This window comes from Dama dama, chromosome 30 (genome assembly GCF_033118175.1).
Source record: "Dama dama isolate Ldn47 chromosome 30, ASM3311817v1, whole genome shotgun sequence".
NCBI lineage: Eukaryota > Metazoa > Chordata > Mammalia > Artiodactyla > Cervidae > Dama > Dama dama.
The window spans coordinates 71,448,037-71,461,510 of NC_083710.1; the positions used below are offsets into that span (position 1 = coordinate 71,448,037).

Here is a 13,474-nt window from a genome sequence, read left to right on the forward strand (position 1 = left end):
TTGGAAGGACTGATGCTGAAATTCTAATACTTTGGCCACCTGATGGGAAGAACTGACTCATTTGAAAAGACCGTGATGCTGGGAAAGATTGAAGGTGGGAGGAGAAGGGGACAACAGAGGATGAGATGGTTGGATGGCATCACCGACTCAATGGAGTGTGAGAAACTCCAGGAATTGATGATGGACAGGGAGGCCTGGTGTGCTGAAGTGCATGGGGTTGCAAAGAGTTGGACATGACTGAGAGACTGAACTGAACTGAATGCAGTACTACGATGCAATCTCAAAAACGACAGAATGATTTCCGTTCATTTCCAAGGCAAACCATTCAATATCACAGTAATCCAAATCTATGCCCTGATCAGTAATGCTGAAGAAGCTGAAGCTGAACAGTTCTATGAAGACCTCAAAACCTTCTAGAACTAACACCCAAAAAAGATGTCCTCTTCATTATAGGGGACTGGAATGCAAGAGTAAGAAGTCAAGAGCTACCTGGAGTAACAGGCAAATTTGGCCTTGGAGTACAAAATGAAGTAGGGTGAAGGCTAACAAAGTTTTGCCAAGAGAACACATTGGTCATAGCAAACACCCTCTTTCAACAACACAAGAGAAAACTCTACACAGGGGCATCACGAGATGGTCAATACCAAAATCAGATTGATTATATTCTATGCAGCCAAAGATGGAGAAGCTTTATACCGCCAGCAAAAACAAGACTGGGAGGTGACTGTGGCTCAGATCATGAGCTCCTTATTGCCAAATTCAGACTTAAATTGAAGAAAGTAGAAAAAACCACTAGACCATTCAGGTATGACCTAAACCAAATCCCTTATGATTATATAGTGGAAGTGGCAAATAGATTCAAAGGATTAGATCTGATAGAGTGCCTGATGAACTATGGATGGAGGTTCATGACATTGTACAGAAGGCAGTGAAGACCATCTGCAAGAAAAAAAATGCAAAAAGGCAGAATGGTTGTCTGACGAGGCCTTACAAATAGCTGAGAAAAGAAGAGAAGCTAAAGGCAAAGGAGAAAAGGAAAGATATACCCATTTGAATGCAGAGTTCCAAAGAATAGCAAGGAGAGATATGAAAGCCTTCCTCATCGAACAATGCAAAGAAATAGAGGAAAACAGTATAGACTGGGAAAGACTATAGATCTCTCCAAGAAAATTAGAGATACCAAGGGAACATTTCATGCAAAGATGGGCACAATAAAGGACAGAAATAGTATGGACCTAACAGAAGCAGAAGATATTAAGAAGAGATGACTGGAATACACAGAAAAACTATACAAGAAAGATCTTCATGATCCAGATAAGCACGATGGTGTGATCACTCACCTAGAGCCAGATATCCTGGAATGTGAAGCCAAGTGGACCTTATGAAGAATCACTACAAACAAAGCTAGTGGATGTGATGGAATTCCAGTTGAGCTATTTCAAATCCTGAAAGATGATTCTATGAAATGCTGCAGTCAATATGCCAGCAAATCTGGAAAACTGAGCAGTGGCCATAGGACTGGAAAAAGTCAGTTTTCATTCCAACCCCAAAGAAAGTCAATGCCAAAAAATGTTCCAGCCACCGCACAATTGCACTCATCTCACACCCTAGCAAAGTAATGCTCAAAATTCTCCAAACAAAGCTTCAACAGTATATGAACCATGAATTTCCAGATGTGTAAGCTGAATTTAGAAAAAGCAGAGGAACCAGAGATCAAACTGCCAACATCCGTTGGATCATAGAAAAAACAAGAGAGTTCCAGGAAAACATCTACTTTTGCTTTATTAAATATGCCAAAGCCTTTGACTGTGTGGATAACAACAAACTGTGGAAAATTCTTAAAGAGATAGGAATACCAGACGACCTTACCTGCCTCCTGAGAAATCTGTATGCAGGTCAAAAAGCAACGCTTCGAATTGGGCATGGAACAACAGATTGATTCCAATTGGGAAAGGAGTATGTCAAGGCTGTATATTGTCACCGTGCTTCTTTTACTTATATACAGAGTACATCATGCCAAATGACAGGTTGGATGAAGCACAAGTTGAAATCAAGATTGCTGGGAGAAATATCAATAACCTCAAATATGCAGATGGTAGCACCCTTATGGCAGAAAGTGAAGAAGAACTAAAGAGCCTCTTGATGAAAATGAAAGAGTTGAGTGAAAATGTTGCTTTAAAACTCAACATTCAAAAAACAAAGATCATGGCATCTGGTCCCATCACTTCATGGCAAACAGACGGGGTAACAATGGAAACAGTGACTAATTTTATTTTCTTGGTCTCCAAAATCACTGCAGATGGTGACTGCAGCCATAAAACTAAAAGACACTTGCTCCTTGGAAGAAAAGCTATGACCAACCTAGACAGATTATTAAAAAGTAGAGACATTACTTTACCAACAAAGGTCTGTCTAGTCAAAGCTATTGTTTTTCCATCAGTCATGTATGGATGTGAGAGTTGGACTATCAAGAAAGCTGAGCCCCGAAGAATTGATGCTTTTGAACTGTGGTGTTGGAAAAGACTCTTGAGAGTACCTTGGACTACAAGGAAATCCAACCAGTCAATCCTAAAGGAAATTAGTCCTGAATATTCATTGGAAGGACTGATGCTGAAGCCGAAACTCCAAATCTTTGGCCATCTGATGGGAAGAACTGACTCATTTGAAAAGACTGTGATGCTGGGGAAAGATTGAAGGCAGGAGGAGAAGGGGACATCAGAGGATGAGATGGCTGGGTGGTATCACGGACTCAATGAACATGAATTTAAGGAAGCTCTCGGCTTTGCTGATGAACATGGAAGCCTGGTGTGCTTCAGTCCTTGGGGTTTCAAAGAGTCAGACATGACTGAGTGACTGAACTTAAGATAATGGAGACCTCCTTCAAAAGGTCTTGTGTATGCACTGTCACAGTCAGTGTCCCCAACCCTGTAGTAGGCCACAGCCAACCCATGCCTCTGCCAGAGGCTCCTGGACACTCACTGGGAAGTCTGGGTCAGTCTCTTGTGGGGCCACTGCTTTTTTATCCTTGGTCCTTGTATGCACAAGGTTTTTTTTTTTTTTTTTCCCTGCCCTCCAAGAGTCTGTTTCCCCAGTCCTATGTAAGTTTTAGCGGCCCTATGGTGGGGTTAATGGCGACCTCCTCCAAGAGGGCTTATGCCATACCCATGTCTGGTGCACCCAGAGCCCCTGCCCCTGTGGCAGGCCACTGCTGACCTGTATCTCTTCAGAAGACACTCAAGCACTCAAAGGCAGGTATTGCCTCAGTCTCTGTGGGGCCTTTTGGCATGCACAAGATTTTGATGGCCACAGGACTGGAAAAGGTCAGTTTTCATTTCAATCCCAAGGAAACTCAATGCCAAAGAATGTTCAAACTACCACACAGTTATACTCATCTCACACACTAGTAAAGTAATGCTCAAAAGTCCCCAAGCCATGCATCAACAGTATGTGAATAGTGAACTTTCAGAAGTTCAAGCTGGATTTAGAAAAGGCAGAGGAACCAAATTGCCAACATTCATTGAATCATAGAAAAAGCAAGAGAGTTCTAGAAAAACATCTACTTCCTTATTGACTATTCCAAAGCCTTTGACTGTGTGAATCACAACAAACTGTGGCAAATTCTTCAAGAGATGGGAATACCAGACCGCCTGACCTGCCTCCTGGGAAATTTATATACAAGTCAAAAAGCAAGTTAGAACTGCACGTGGAACAACAGACTGATTCCAAATCGGGAAGGGAGTGCGTCAAGGCTGTATGTTGCCATTCTGCTTATTTAACTTATATGCAGAGTACATCAAGTGAAATGCTGGGCTGGATGAAGCACAAGCTGGAATCAATCTCCCATTGCCAGGAGAAACATCAATAACCTCAGAATGCAGATGACAGCACCCTTATGGCAGAAAGTGAAGAAGAACTAAAGAGCCTCTTGAAGAAAGTGAAAGGGGAGAGTGGAAAAGTTGCCTTAAAACTCAATATTCATAAAATGAAAATCATGACACCTGGTCCCATCACTTCATGCCAAATAGACGGGGTAACAGTGGAAACAGTGGCAGGCTTTATTTTCTTGGGCTCCCAAATCACTGCAGAGGGTGACTGCAGCCATGAAATTAAAAGACACTTGCTCCTTGGAAGAAAAGCTATGACCAACCCAGACAGGATATTAAAAAGCAGAGACATCAAAGGACCTTTTCTGACAAAGGTCCTTGTAGTCAAAGCTATGGTTTTTCCAGTAGTCATGTATGGATGTGAGAGTTGGACTATCAAGAAAGCTGAGTGCAAAGAATTAACACTTTCAAACTGTAGTGCTGGAGAAAACTCCTTAGAATCCCTTGAATAGCAAGGAGATCAAGCCAGTCAATCCTAAAGGAAATCAGTCCTGAATGTTCATTGGAAGGACTGATGCTGATGCTGAAACTCCAATACTTTGGCCACCTGATGGGAAGAACTGACTCATTGGAAAAGACACTGATGCTGGGAAAGATTGAAAGTGGGAGGAGAAGGGGACAACAGAGGATGAGATGGTTGGATGGCATCACCGACTCAATAGACATGAGTTTGAGTAAACTCTGGGAGTTGGTGATGGACAGGGAGGCCTGGCATGCTGCAGTCACAGCCAGGGGGTCACAAAGAGTGGGACACCACTGAAGGACTGAACTGGACAGAGATCTCTTCAAGAAAATTAGAAATACCAAGGGGACATTTCAAGGAAAAATGGGCACAATAATCGACAGAAATGGTATGGAGTTAACAGAAGCAGAACATATTAAGAAGTGGTGGCAAAAATATACAGAAGAACTGTACAAAAAAAGATTTTAATGACACAGATAAACATGATAGCATGATCACTTACCTCGAGCCAAACATCCTGGAGTATGAAGTCAAGTGGGCCTTAGGAAGCATTACTACCAACATAGCTAGTGGGCATGATGGAATTCCAGTTGAGCTATTTTAAATCCTAAAAAATGATGCTGTTAAAGTGCACACAAAATGCCAGCAAATTTGGAAAACTAAGCAGCGGCCACAGGACTGGAAAAGGTCAGTTTTCATTTCAACCCCAAAGAAAGGCAATGTCAAAGACTGTTCCACGTACCAGACAATTGCACTCATTTCACATGCTAGGAAGGTAATGCTCTAAAGCCTTCAATCTAGGCTCCAACAGTACAGGAACAGAGAAATTTCAGATGTATAAGCTGGATTTAGAAAAGGCAGAGGAATTATAGATCAAATTGCCAACATTCCTTGGGTCATAGAAAAAGGAAGGGGATTCCAGAAGAACATCTACTTCTGCTTCATTAACTATGCCAAAGCCTTTCACTGTGTGGATCACAATAAAATGTGGAAAATTCTTTAAGAGATGGGAGTACTAGACTACCTAATTGCATCCCAAGAAACCTGTATGCAGGTCAAGAAGGAAGAGTTAGAACTGTGCATAGAATAACGGACTGGTTCCAAATGAGGAAAGGAATATGTCAAGGCTGTATATTGTCACCCTGCTTTCATACATTCAGCTTTCATACAGAGTACATCATGTAGAATCCTGGGCCGGGTGAAGCTCAAGCTGGAATCAAGATTGCTGGGAGAACTATCAATAACCTCAGATGTGCAAATGACACCACCCTAATGGCCGAAAGCAAAGAGGAACTAAAGAGCCTCTTGATGAAGGTGAAAGAGAAGAGTTAAAAACCTGACTTAAAACTTAACATCCAACAAACTAAGATCATGGCATCCAGTCCCATCAGTTCATGGCAAATAGATGGGGAAACAATGGAAACAGTGACTCACTTTGTTTTCTTGGGCTCCCAAATCACTGTAGATGGTAAATGTAGCCTTGAAATTAAAAGACGCTTGTTCCTTGGGGAAAAAAATGTTATAACAAACCTAGATAGCCTATTAACAAGGAGAGACATACTTTTCTGACAAAGGTCCATGTAGTGAAAGCCATGGCTTTTTCACTAGTCTTATATGGATATGAGAGTTGGACCATATCAAGAAGTCTGAGTGCCAAAGAATTAATACTTTCAAACTGTGGTTCTGGAGAAAACTCCTGAGTCCCTTGGATAGGAATGAGATCAAACCAGTCAATCCTAAAGGAAATCAACCCTGAACATTCACTGGATTGAATGATGGTGAAGCCGAAGCTTTAATCCTTTGGCCACATGATGTCAAGGGTTAACTCACTGGAAAAACCCTGATGCTGGGGAAAATTGAGGGCAAGAGGAGAAGGGGACAAGAGAGGATGAGATGGTTGGATGGCATCACTGTCTCAATGGACATGAGTTTGAGCAAGCTCCTGGAGATGGTGAAGGACAGGGGAGCCTGATGTGCTGCAGTCCATGGGGTCACAAAGAGTCAGAAATGACTAAGTGATGAACAACAACAACTTCTCTTTCAGTTATTCATTCATCAGACATGAAGTCAGGTACCTCTTCAGTTTCAGGGATGAATAAGGCTTAGTTTCTGCCCTGGAGAAGTCAAAGCCCATCAGGGAGGTAAATACACAAGTCATTACTAGAGGGAGTGGTAAGTACCATAATGTAGACTTTCCTGGGGTTTCAGGGAGCCCCAGGGAAAAAGGCGTCTGAATTTTGGGACAGAGAGAGAGTTTAGGGATGCCCTGAGATCATCTGCATTGTTGACAAAATAAACATTTTCCTTCCAGTGTGCCTGTCTGCTTTTACCTGGATGTCCCTGAACCCAGGCTTGTGCTGCCCCAGAACAGCATCATCTGGGGAAGATGCTTCTATTTCTGCTTCAGCAGGTTTAAAACCCACTGAGATCATTTCTATTTAGGCTCCTGTCTCTTCCTTCAGAGCAGATTGTTTCTAAATTGTGTGCTTATGGTTTTGCTTTTATACAGTTCTAAGAAGACTTTGTCTTTTTCTTTTAAGGTAACGATGCGCTTGCACATCCTGTGGATTGGGCCACTTATGGCTATCGCAGTGATCATCCTGCTCTGGATGGAAATAGGAATATCATCTCTTGCTGGGATGGCACTCCTCATTATTTTTATGCTTTTGCAAATCTTCTCTGGGAAGTTGTTTTTATCACTCCGGTAAGAGAAACACTGGCTTAAAAAAATAGATGATATGTACTTGGTGAACCCACAGTCTACTCTATGCTTTTGTTAAAAAAACAACAACATCAACCTTCTCTGATGTTGTAGACCATTCAGGCTTAGCTAGTGGAGGCTCCATCCTTAAATCAAAGACTGATCTTGAAGGGGGAAAGATGAAGCCATTTCCTGGCTCTTCCTGGAATGGTACTTGAATAAGTATAGTGTCTGTAAGCAGAATTTACCTAAGTCCAAGTTATTTAAACATTATTAAATAGTAATCATCCTTTAGGTCCAATTCAAGCTGCATATATTTTCACTATGCTTGTATTAGGATCTTTTTCAGTTATTTAAGTTCATGTCTTGTTTTTAATTCACTGTTTGCATTAAGTTATCAGAACTCCAAGGGCATAAAGACATAAATTTATAAAGCCTCACAGTACCGGCAGCTTATGTGATAAAAGAGTGTCTAGTGATGAAGGGTCTAATGGTGATGAGTTAGACTTGAAGCATATATCAGGGGATTGGAGGTGTGTTGTTCAGATTGTCAGGTGATGGAGATGTTGAATTGTTTGAAGCACATTGAGGTCTTTTCCTTTCTTTTCTTTGGTGACTTTATGCATGTTATTTTTCTCTACTTGAAATTTCATTTCTTATCTTTACCACAGAAAGATGTTCCTTATCCTTTGAGGCCCTGTTTGAGTGCTACCAGATCTCTGAAGCTTTTCTTGCTCTCCTTTCCCAGTGGAATTCACAGCCCCATATTTTCTGCTCTCCAGCACTTTAATCCTATTTTATTTTATTTTATTTATTTATTTATTTTTTTTAAGGTGTTATGGTATATACAGGATCATTACCACGTATATCTTTTATATCATTTGGGGAGAGAGGTAAAGTGATTTTTAAACTTTCAACAATATTTTTTCACAATTCCTTAGACTTCAAATTTTGTTTTTCTGACAACATTTTATCACTAATTTTTTTTTTTTTTTTATTAGTTGGAGGCCAATCACTTCACAACATTTCAGTGGGTTTTGCCATACATTGATATGAATCAGCCATGGATTTGCACGTATTCCCCATCCCGATCCCCTCTCCCACCTCCCTCTCCACCCGATTCCTCTGGGTCTTCCCAGTGCACCAGGCCCGAGCACTTGTCTCATGCATCCCACCTGGGCTGGTGATCTGTTTCACCATAGATAGTATACATGCTGTTCTTTTGAAATATCCCACCCTCTCATTCTCCCACAGAGTTCAAAAGTCTGTTCTGTATTTCTGTGTCTCTTTTTCTGTTTTGCATATAGGGTTATCATTACCATCTTTCTAAATTCCATATATATGTGTTAGTATGCTGTAATGTTCTTTATCTTTCTGGCTTACTTCACTCTGTATAAGGGGCTCCAGCTTCATCCATCTCATTAGGACTGGTTCAAATGAATTCTTTTTAATGGCTGAGTAATATTCCATGGTGTATATGTACCACAGCTTCCTTATCCATTCATCTGCTGATGGGCATCTAGGTTGCTTCCATGTCCTGGCTATTATAAACAGTGCTGCGATGAACATTGGGGTGCACGCGTCTCTTTCAGATCTGGTTTCCTCAGTGTGTATGCCCAGAAGTGGTATTGCTGGGTCATATGGCAGTTCTATTTCCAGTTTTTTAAGAAATCTCCACACTGTTCTCCATAGTGGCTGTACTAGTTTGCATTCCCACCAACAGTGTAAGAGGGTTCCCTTTTCTCTAATCCTATTTTATTATAGCACATTGTCTTTCCATTAGATTCGGGTGTCTTCTGCCTTCTCCTACCTGACCACAATCTCCTTGGGCAGGTGGTTTGTACCTGCCTTACTTCAGGTCTTCCTTAGCCAATACTGCAAGTTCTCCAAGTTATTTGTTAAATTGGGCTGAGTGGTTGACTTCCTAATTGAAGTCTTCCTCCGTTTGTACTTTGAGTAGGACCTGCGTCTGTTGTCAGCTTAGGAGAGCTGTAGGGAATCATTTGATCCCTGGTCTCTGACTGTGCCACTGCTGCTGTTGGTAAGGACATTTTTGCTGTGATCACTAAGGTTCATCTCTCACATGTGTCCCCTTAGGATTAAGACTGCAGCTTTCACAGACTCCAGGCTCAGGACCATGAATGAAGTTATAACTGGCATCAGAACAATAAAAATGTATGCTTGGGAAAAGTCATTTGCAGAGCTAATTACCGGACTGAGAAGGTAACTTTCTGTATATATCAAACCGCAGTTCATACTTTTTTATTTCCTGTTTTTACTGAATGGTTTAAAAGTATTACTGTTCTTTTATTTACCATCCTCCTAAAGGAAAAATATATGTGCTTCTTTCTTATATAGAAATGAAATTTCACATATTAATACCCCAAATCCCAAGGAAGCAATGATCCTAAGATGTTAGTATTTGAGTTGATTACGTTTAAACAAAAACTACAGTTTATGTTAATATAGAACAAATGGGAAGATTGTAGAGTTTGGGTATATTTGTATTGGGCCAAACTTTATGAATCAGTGTTTTTTATTCCAAACAGAGCCATGAAAATACCATTACTTTTGAATTTGCTTTAGGTTTATAGAAATTTTTTCCATCTTTCACTTAAATATCTGACGAGTGTTTATACTCCAGCACAAGGTATTCATAATTCTCTGGCTGCACCCTGTTACCTCTCACCTTTGCACCTTTGTGAGGGCCCCTCCCTCTGCTGGGAATACACTCTCTCATCTTCCTTCTTCTCTGGCTTCCACCAACCCTAACTGACTCCCACTCATCTTCTCAGGGTCCATGTATGTGTGAATTGCCCTGACTTTACTGCTCTGGGTTACACATCTCTGCTCTGTGCTCCCTTGGGAGCCATGCTGGCTGCCTCTGTCTAATGTCTTGGTGGACATGTGAAATCTTAGTTCCCTGACTAGGGATCAAACTATGGATGCTGTGTTAAAAGCACAGAGTCTTTTTTTTTTATTTCTTTTTTGATTTCTTCTATGATTTGTTGGTTATTCAGAAGCGTGTTATTTAGCCTCCATATGTTTGAAGTTTTAACAATTTTTTCCTGTAATTGAGATCTAATCTTACTGCACTGTGGTCAGAAAAGATGACTGGAATGATTTCAATTTTTTTGAATTTTCCAAGACCAGATTTATGGCCCAGGATGTGATCTATTCTGGAGAATGTTCCGTGTGCACTTGAGAAAAAGGTGAAGTTGATTGTTTTGGGGTGAAATGTCCTATAGATATCAATTAGGTCTAGCTGGTCCATTGTGCCATTTAAGGTTTGTGTTTCCTTGTTAATTTTCTGTTTAGTTGATCTATCCATAGTTGTGAGTGGGGTATTAAAGTCTCCCACTATTATTGTGTTACTATTAATTTCCTCTTTCATACTCGTTAGTGTTTGCCGCACATATTGCGGTGCTCCTATGTTGGGTGCATATATATTTATAATTGTTATATCTTCTTCTTTGATTGATCCTTTGATCATTATGTAGTGTCCTTCTTTGTCTCTTTTCACATCCTTTATTTGAAAGTCTATTTTATCTGATATGAGTATTGCGACTCCTGCTTTCTTTTGGTCTCCGTTTGCGTGAAATATTTTTTTCCAGCCCTTCACTTTTAGTCTGTATGTGTCTCTTGTTTTGAGGTGGGTCTCTTGTAGACAGCATATATAGGGGTCTTGTTTATGTATCCATTCAGCCAATCTTTGTCTTTTGGTTGGGGCATTCAACCCATTTACATTTAAGGTAATTATTGATAGGTGTGGTCCCGTTGCCATTTACTTTGTTGTTTTGGGTTCACGTTTATACAACCTTTCTGCATTTCCTGTCTAGAGAAGATCCTTTAGCATTTGTTGAAGAGCTGGTTTGGTGGTGTTGAATTCTCTCAGCTTTTGCTTATCTGTAAAGCTTTTGAATTCTCCTTCATATCTGAATGAGATCCTTGCTGGATACAGTAATCTAGGTTGTAGGTTATTCTCTTTCATTACCTTCAGTACGTCCTGCCATTCCCTTCTGGCCTGGAGGGTTTCTATTGATAGATCAGCTGTTATCCTTATGGGAATCCCTTTGTGTGTTATTTGTTGTTTTTCCCTTGCTGCTTTTAATATTTGTTCTTTGTGTTTGATCTTTGTTAATTTGATTAATATGTGTCTTGGGGTGTTTTGCCTTGGGTTTATCCTGTTTAGGACTCTCTGGGTTTCTTGGACTTGGGTGGCTATTTCCTTCCCCATTTTAGGGAAGTTTTCAGCTATTATCTCCTCGAGTATTTTCTCATGGCCTTTCTTTTTGTCTTCTTCTTCTGGAACTCCTATGATTCGAATGTTGGGGCATTTTACAGTGTCCCAGAGGTCCCTGAGGTTGTCCTCATTTCTTTTGATCCTTTTTTCTTTTTTCCTCTCTGCTTCATTTATTTCCACCATTTTATCTTCTACCTCACTTATCCTATCTTCTGCCTCCGTTATTCTACTCTTGGTTCCCTCCAAAGTGTTTTTGATCTCATTCATTGCATTATTCATTTTTAATTGACTCTTTTTTATTTCTTCTAGGTCTTTATTAAACAGTTCTTGAATCTTTTCAATCTTTGTTTCCAGGCTATTTATCTGTAACTCCATTTTGTTTTCAAGATTTTGGATCATTTTTATTATCATTATTCTAAATTCTTTTTCAGGTAGATTCCCTATCTCCTCCTCTTTTGTTTGACTTGGTGGGCATTTTTCATGTTCCTTTACCTGTTGGGTATTTCTTTGCCTTTTCATCTTGTTTAGATTGCTGTATCTGGAGTGGGCTTTCTGTATTCTGGAGGTTTGTGGTTCCTTTTTATTGTGGAGGATTAACCCAGTGGGTGGGGTTAGACGATTGGATTGTCAAGATTTCCTGGTTAGGGAAGCTTGCGTCAGTGTTCTGGTGCATGGAACTTGATTTCTTCTCTTTGGAGAGCAATGGAGTGCCCAGTAATGAGTTTTGAGATGGGTCTATGTGTTAGGTGTGACCTTGGGCAGCCTGTATGTTGATGTTCAGGGCTATGTTCCTGCGTTGCTGGAGAATTTGCGTGGTATGTCTTGCTCTAAAACTTATTGGCTCTTGGGTGGTGGTTGGTTTCAGTGTAGGTATGAAGGCTTTTGGACAGTCACTTATTACTTAAAGTTCCATGTAGTCAGGAGTTTTCTGGTGTTCTCAGGTTTTGGGCTTAAGTCTCCTGCCTCTGGATTTCAGTTTTATTCCTCCTGTAGTCTCAGGACTTCTCCAACTATACAGCCCTGATAAGAAAACTTCTAGGTTAATGGCTAAAAGATTCTCCCCCATTAGGGACACCCAGAGAGGTTCACAGAGTCACATGAAGAAGAGGAGAGGGAGGAGGGAGATAGAGATGAGCAGGAGGAGAAAAAGGGGGACTCAAGAGGAGAGAGACAGATCTACGCAGCTGTCTGTTCCCAGAGTGTTCTCCGTAGCCCAGTCACCTACAAAGATTCACAGAATTGGATTGGGAAGAGAAGCGGAAAGGAGGAAATAGAGGTGTTCTGAGGTAGAAAACAGAGAGTCAAGATTGGGAGAGAATAATCTTCGGTTTAAAAATAGGGCTTCTCTTCTTTTTTTTTGTAAGGTTATAGTGTATTGAAAATGAAAATTAAGGAGCAGTAGAGGAGTACTAGAGGACTTTAAAAGAAATAAGAGAAAAAGAAAAATAGAAAGTAGAAGAGAAAAAGGAAAGAAAAAAAAGAAGAAAAAAGAAAAAAAAAGAAAAAAAAATTTTTTTTCCCCTAATTAAAAAATCGTCAAAGTCTATGGAAATGAAAGTTAAGGAGTAATGGGGGAGTAATAGGGGATTTTAAAGGAAAATAAAAGAGAAAAAATAAAAAAGAAAAAATAAAAAAAAAAATAAAAAGAGAGAAAAGTAAAATTATATCTAGGAGTTTCTCTGGAGCTGTTGCGGTCAGTGTGGGTTCGGCTCAGTTTCAGATAGCTCCTCGTTCCAGCTTACACTTCTCGATATCTACAGGCCCCTTCCGGTGTAGTCAATGTTTCCTAGAGTGATTTTAATCTGTTGCACCAGTCCCTTCTGAAGCGGTTCCCTTTGTTTATTTGGCTTCTGTTTGCCGGTCTCTTCAGAGCCTCATTTCCTCCCTGATATAGGCGGGCAGAGGTGGACTCTTATTCAGGTAGCTAGTTCCGTCGCTCTGCGGGGAGGGGCTTGCGCTGCGGGGAGGGGCTGGGGCTGCCGGGAGGGGCTGACGCTGCTTTCTCTGTCTGCGCTGCTCAGGCTCCCGGCTGCTCTATATGGAGCGCAGCCCGCGCTGCGTGAGGTTCCAGCCCTCGGGTGTTCCACAAAAGCGCGGAACGAAAAGCTGCGCCTGCTCTCAGTGCCTTCCCCGTCAGAGCGGTCCAGGCAGCCAGGGGCTTAGTGGGCGCACTCTCCCCAGGT

General features: G+C 41.0%; 1 protein-coding gene across 1 annotated transcript in view; it reads left to right on the forward strand.

Annotated features, from left to right (window-relative positions):
* The window catches only part of LOC133049633 (ATP-binding cassette sub-family C member 4-like), a 287,184-nt gene that overhangs the window by 91,173 nt on the left and 182,537 nt on the right, over positions 1-13,474 (forward strand). Inside the window, exons 6-7 of the mRNA XM_061133773.1 lie at positions 6,888-7,051; positions 9,146-9,271. Coding sequence (XP_060989756.1) covers positions 6,888-7,051; positions 9,146-9,271 — 290 coding nt within the window. The remainder of the gene's footprint in view (positions 1-6,887; positions 7,052-9,145; positions 9,272-13,474) is intronic.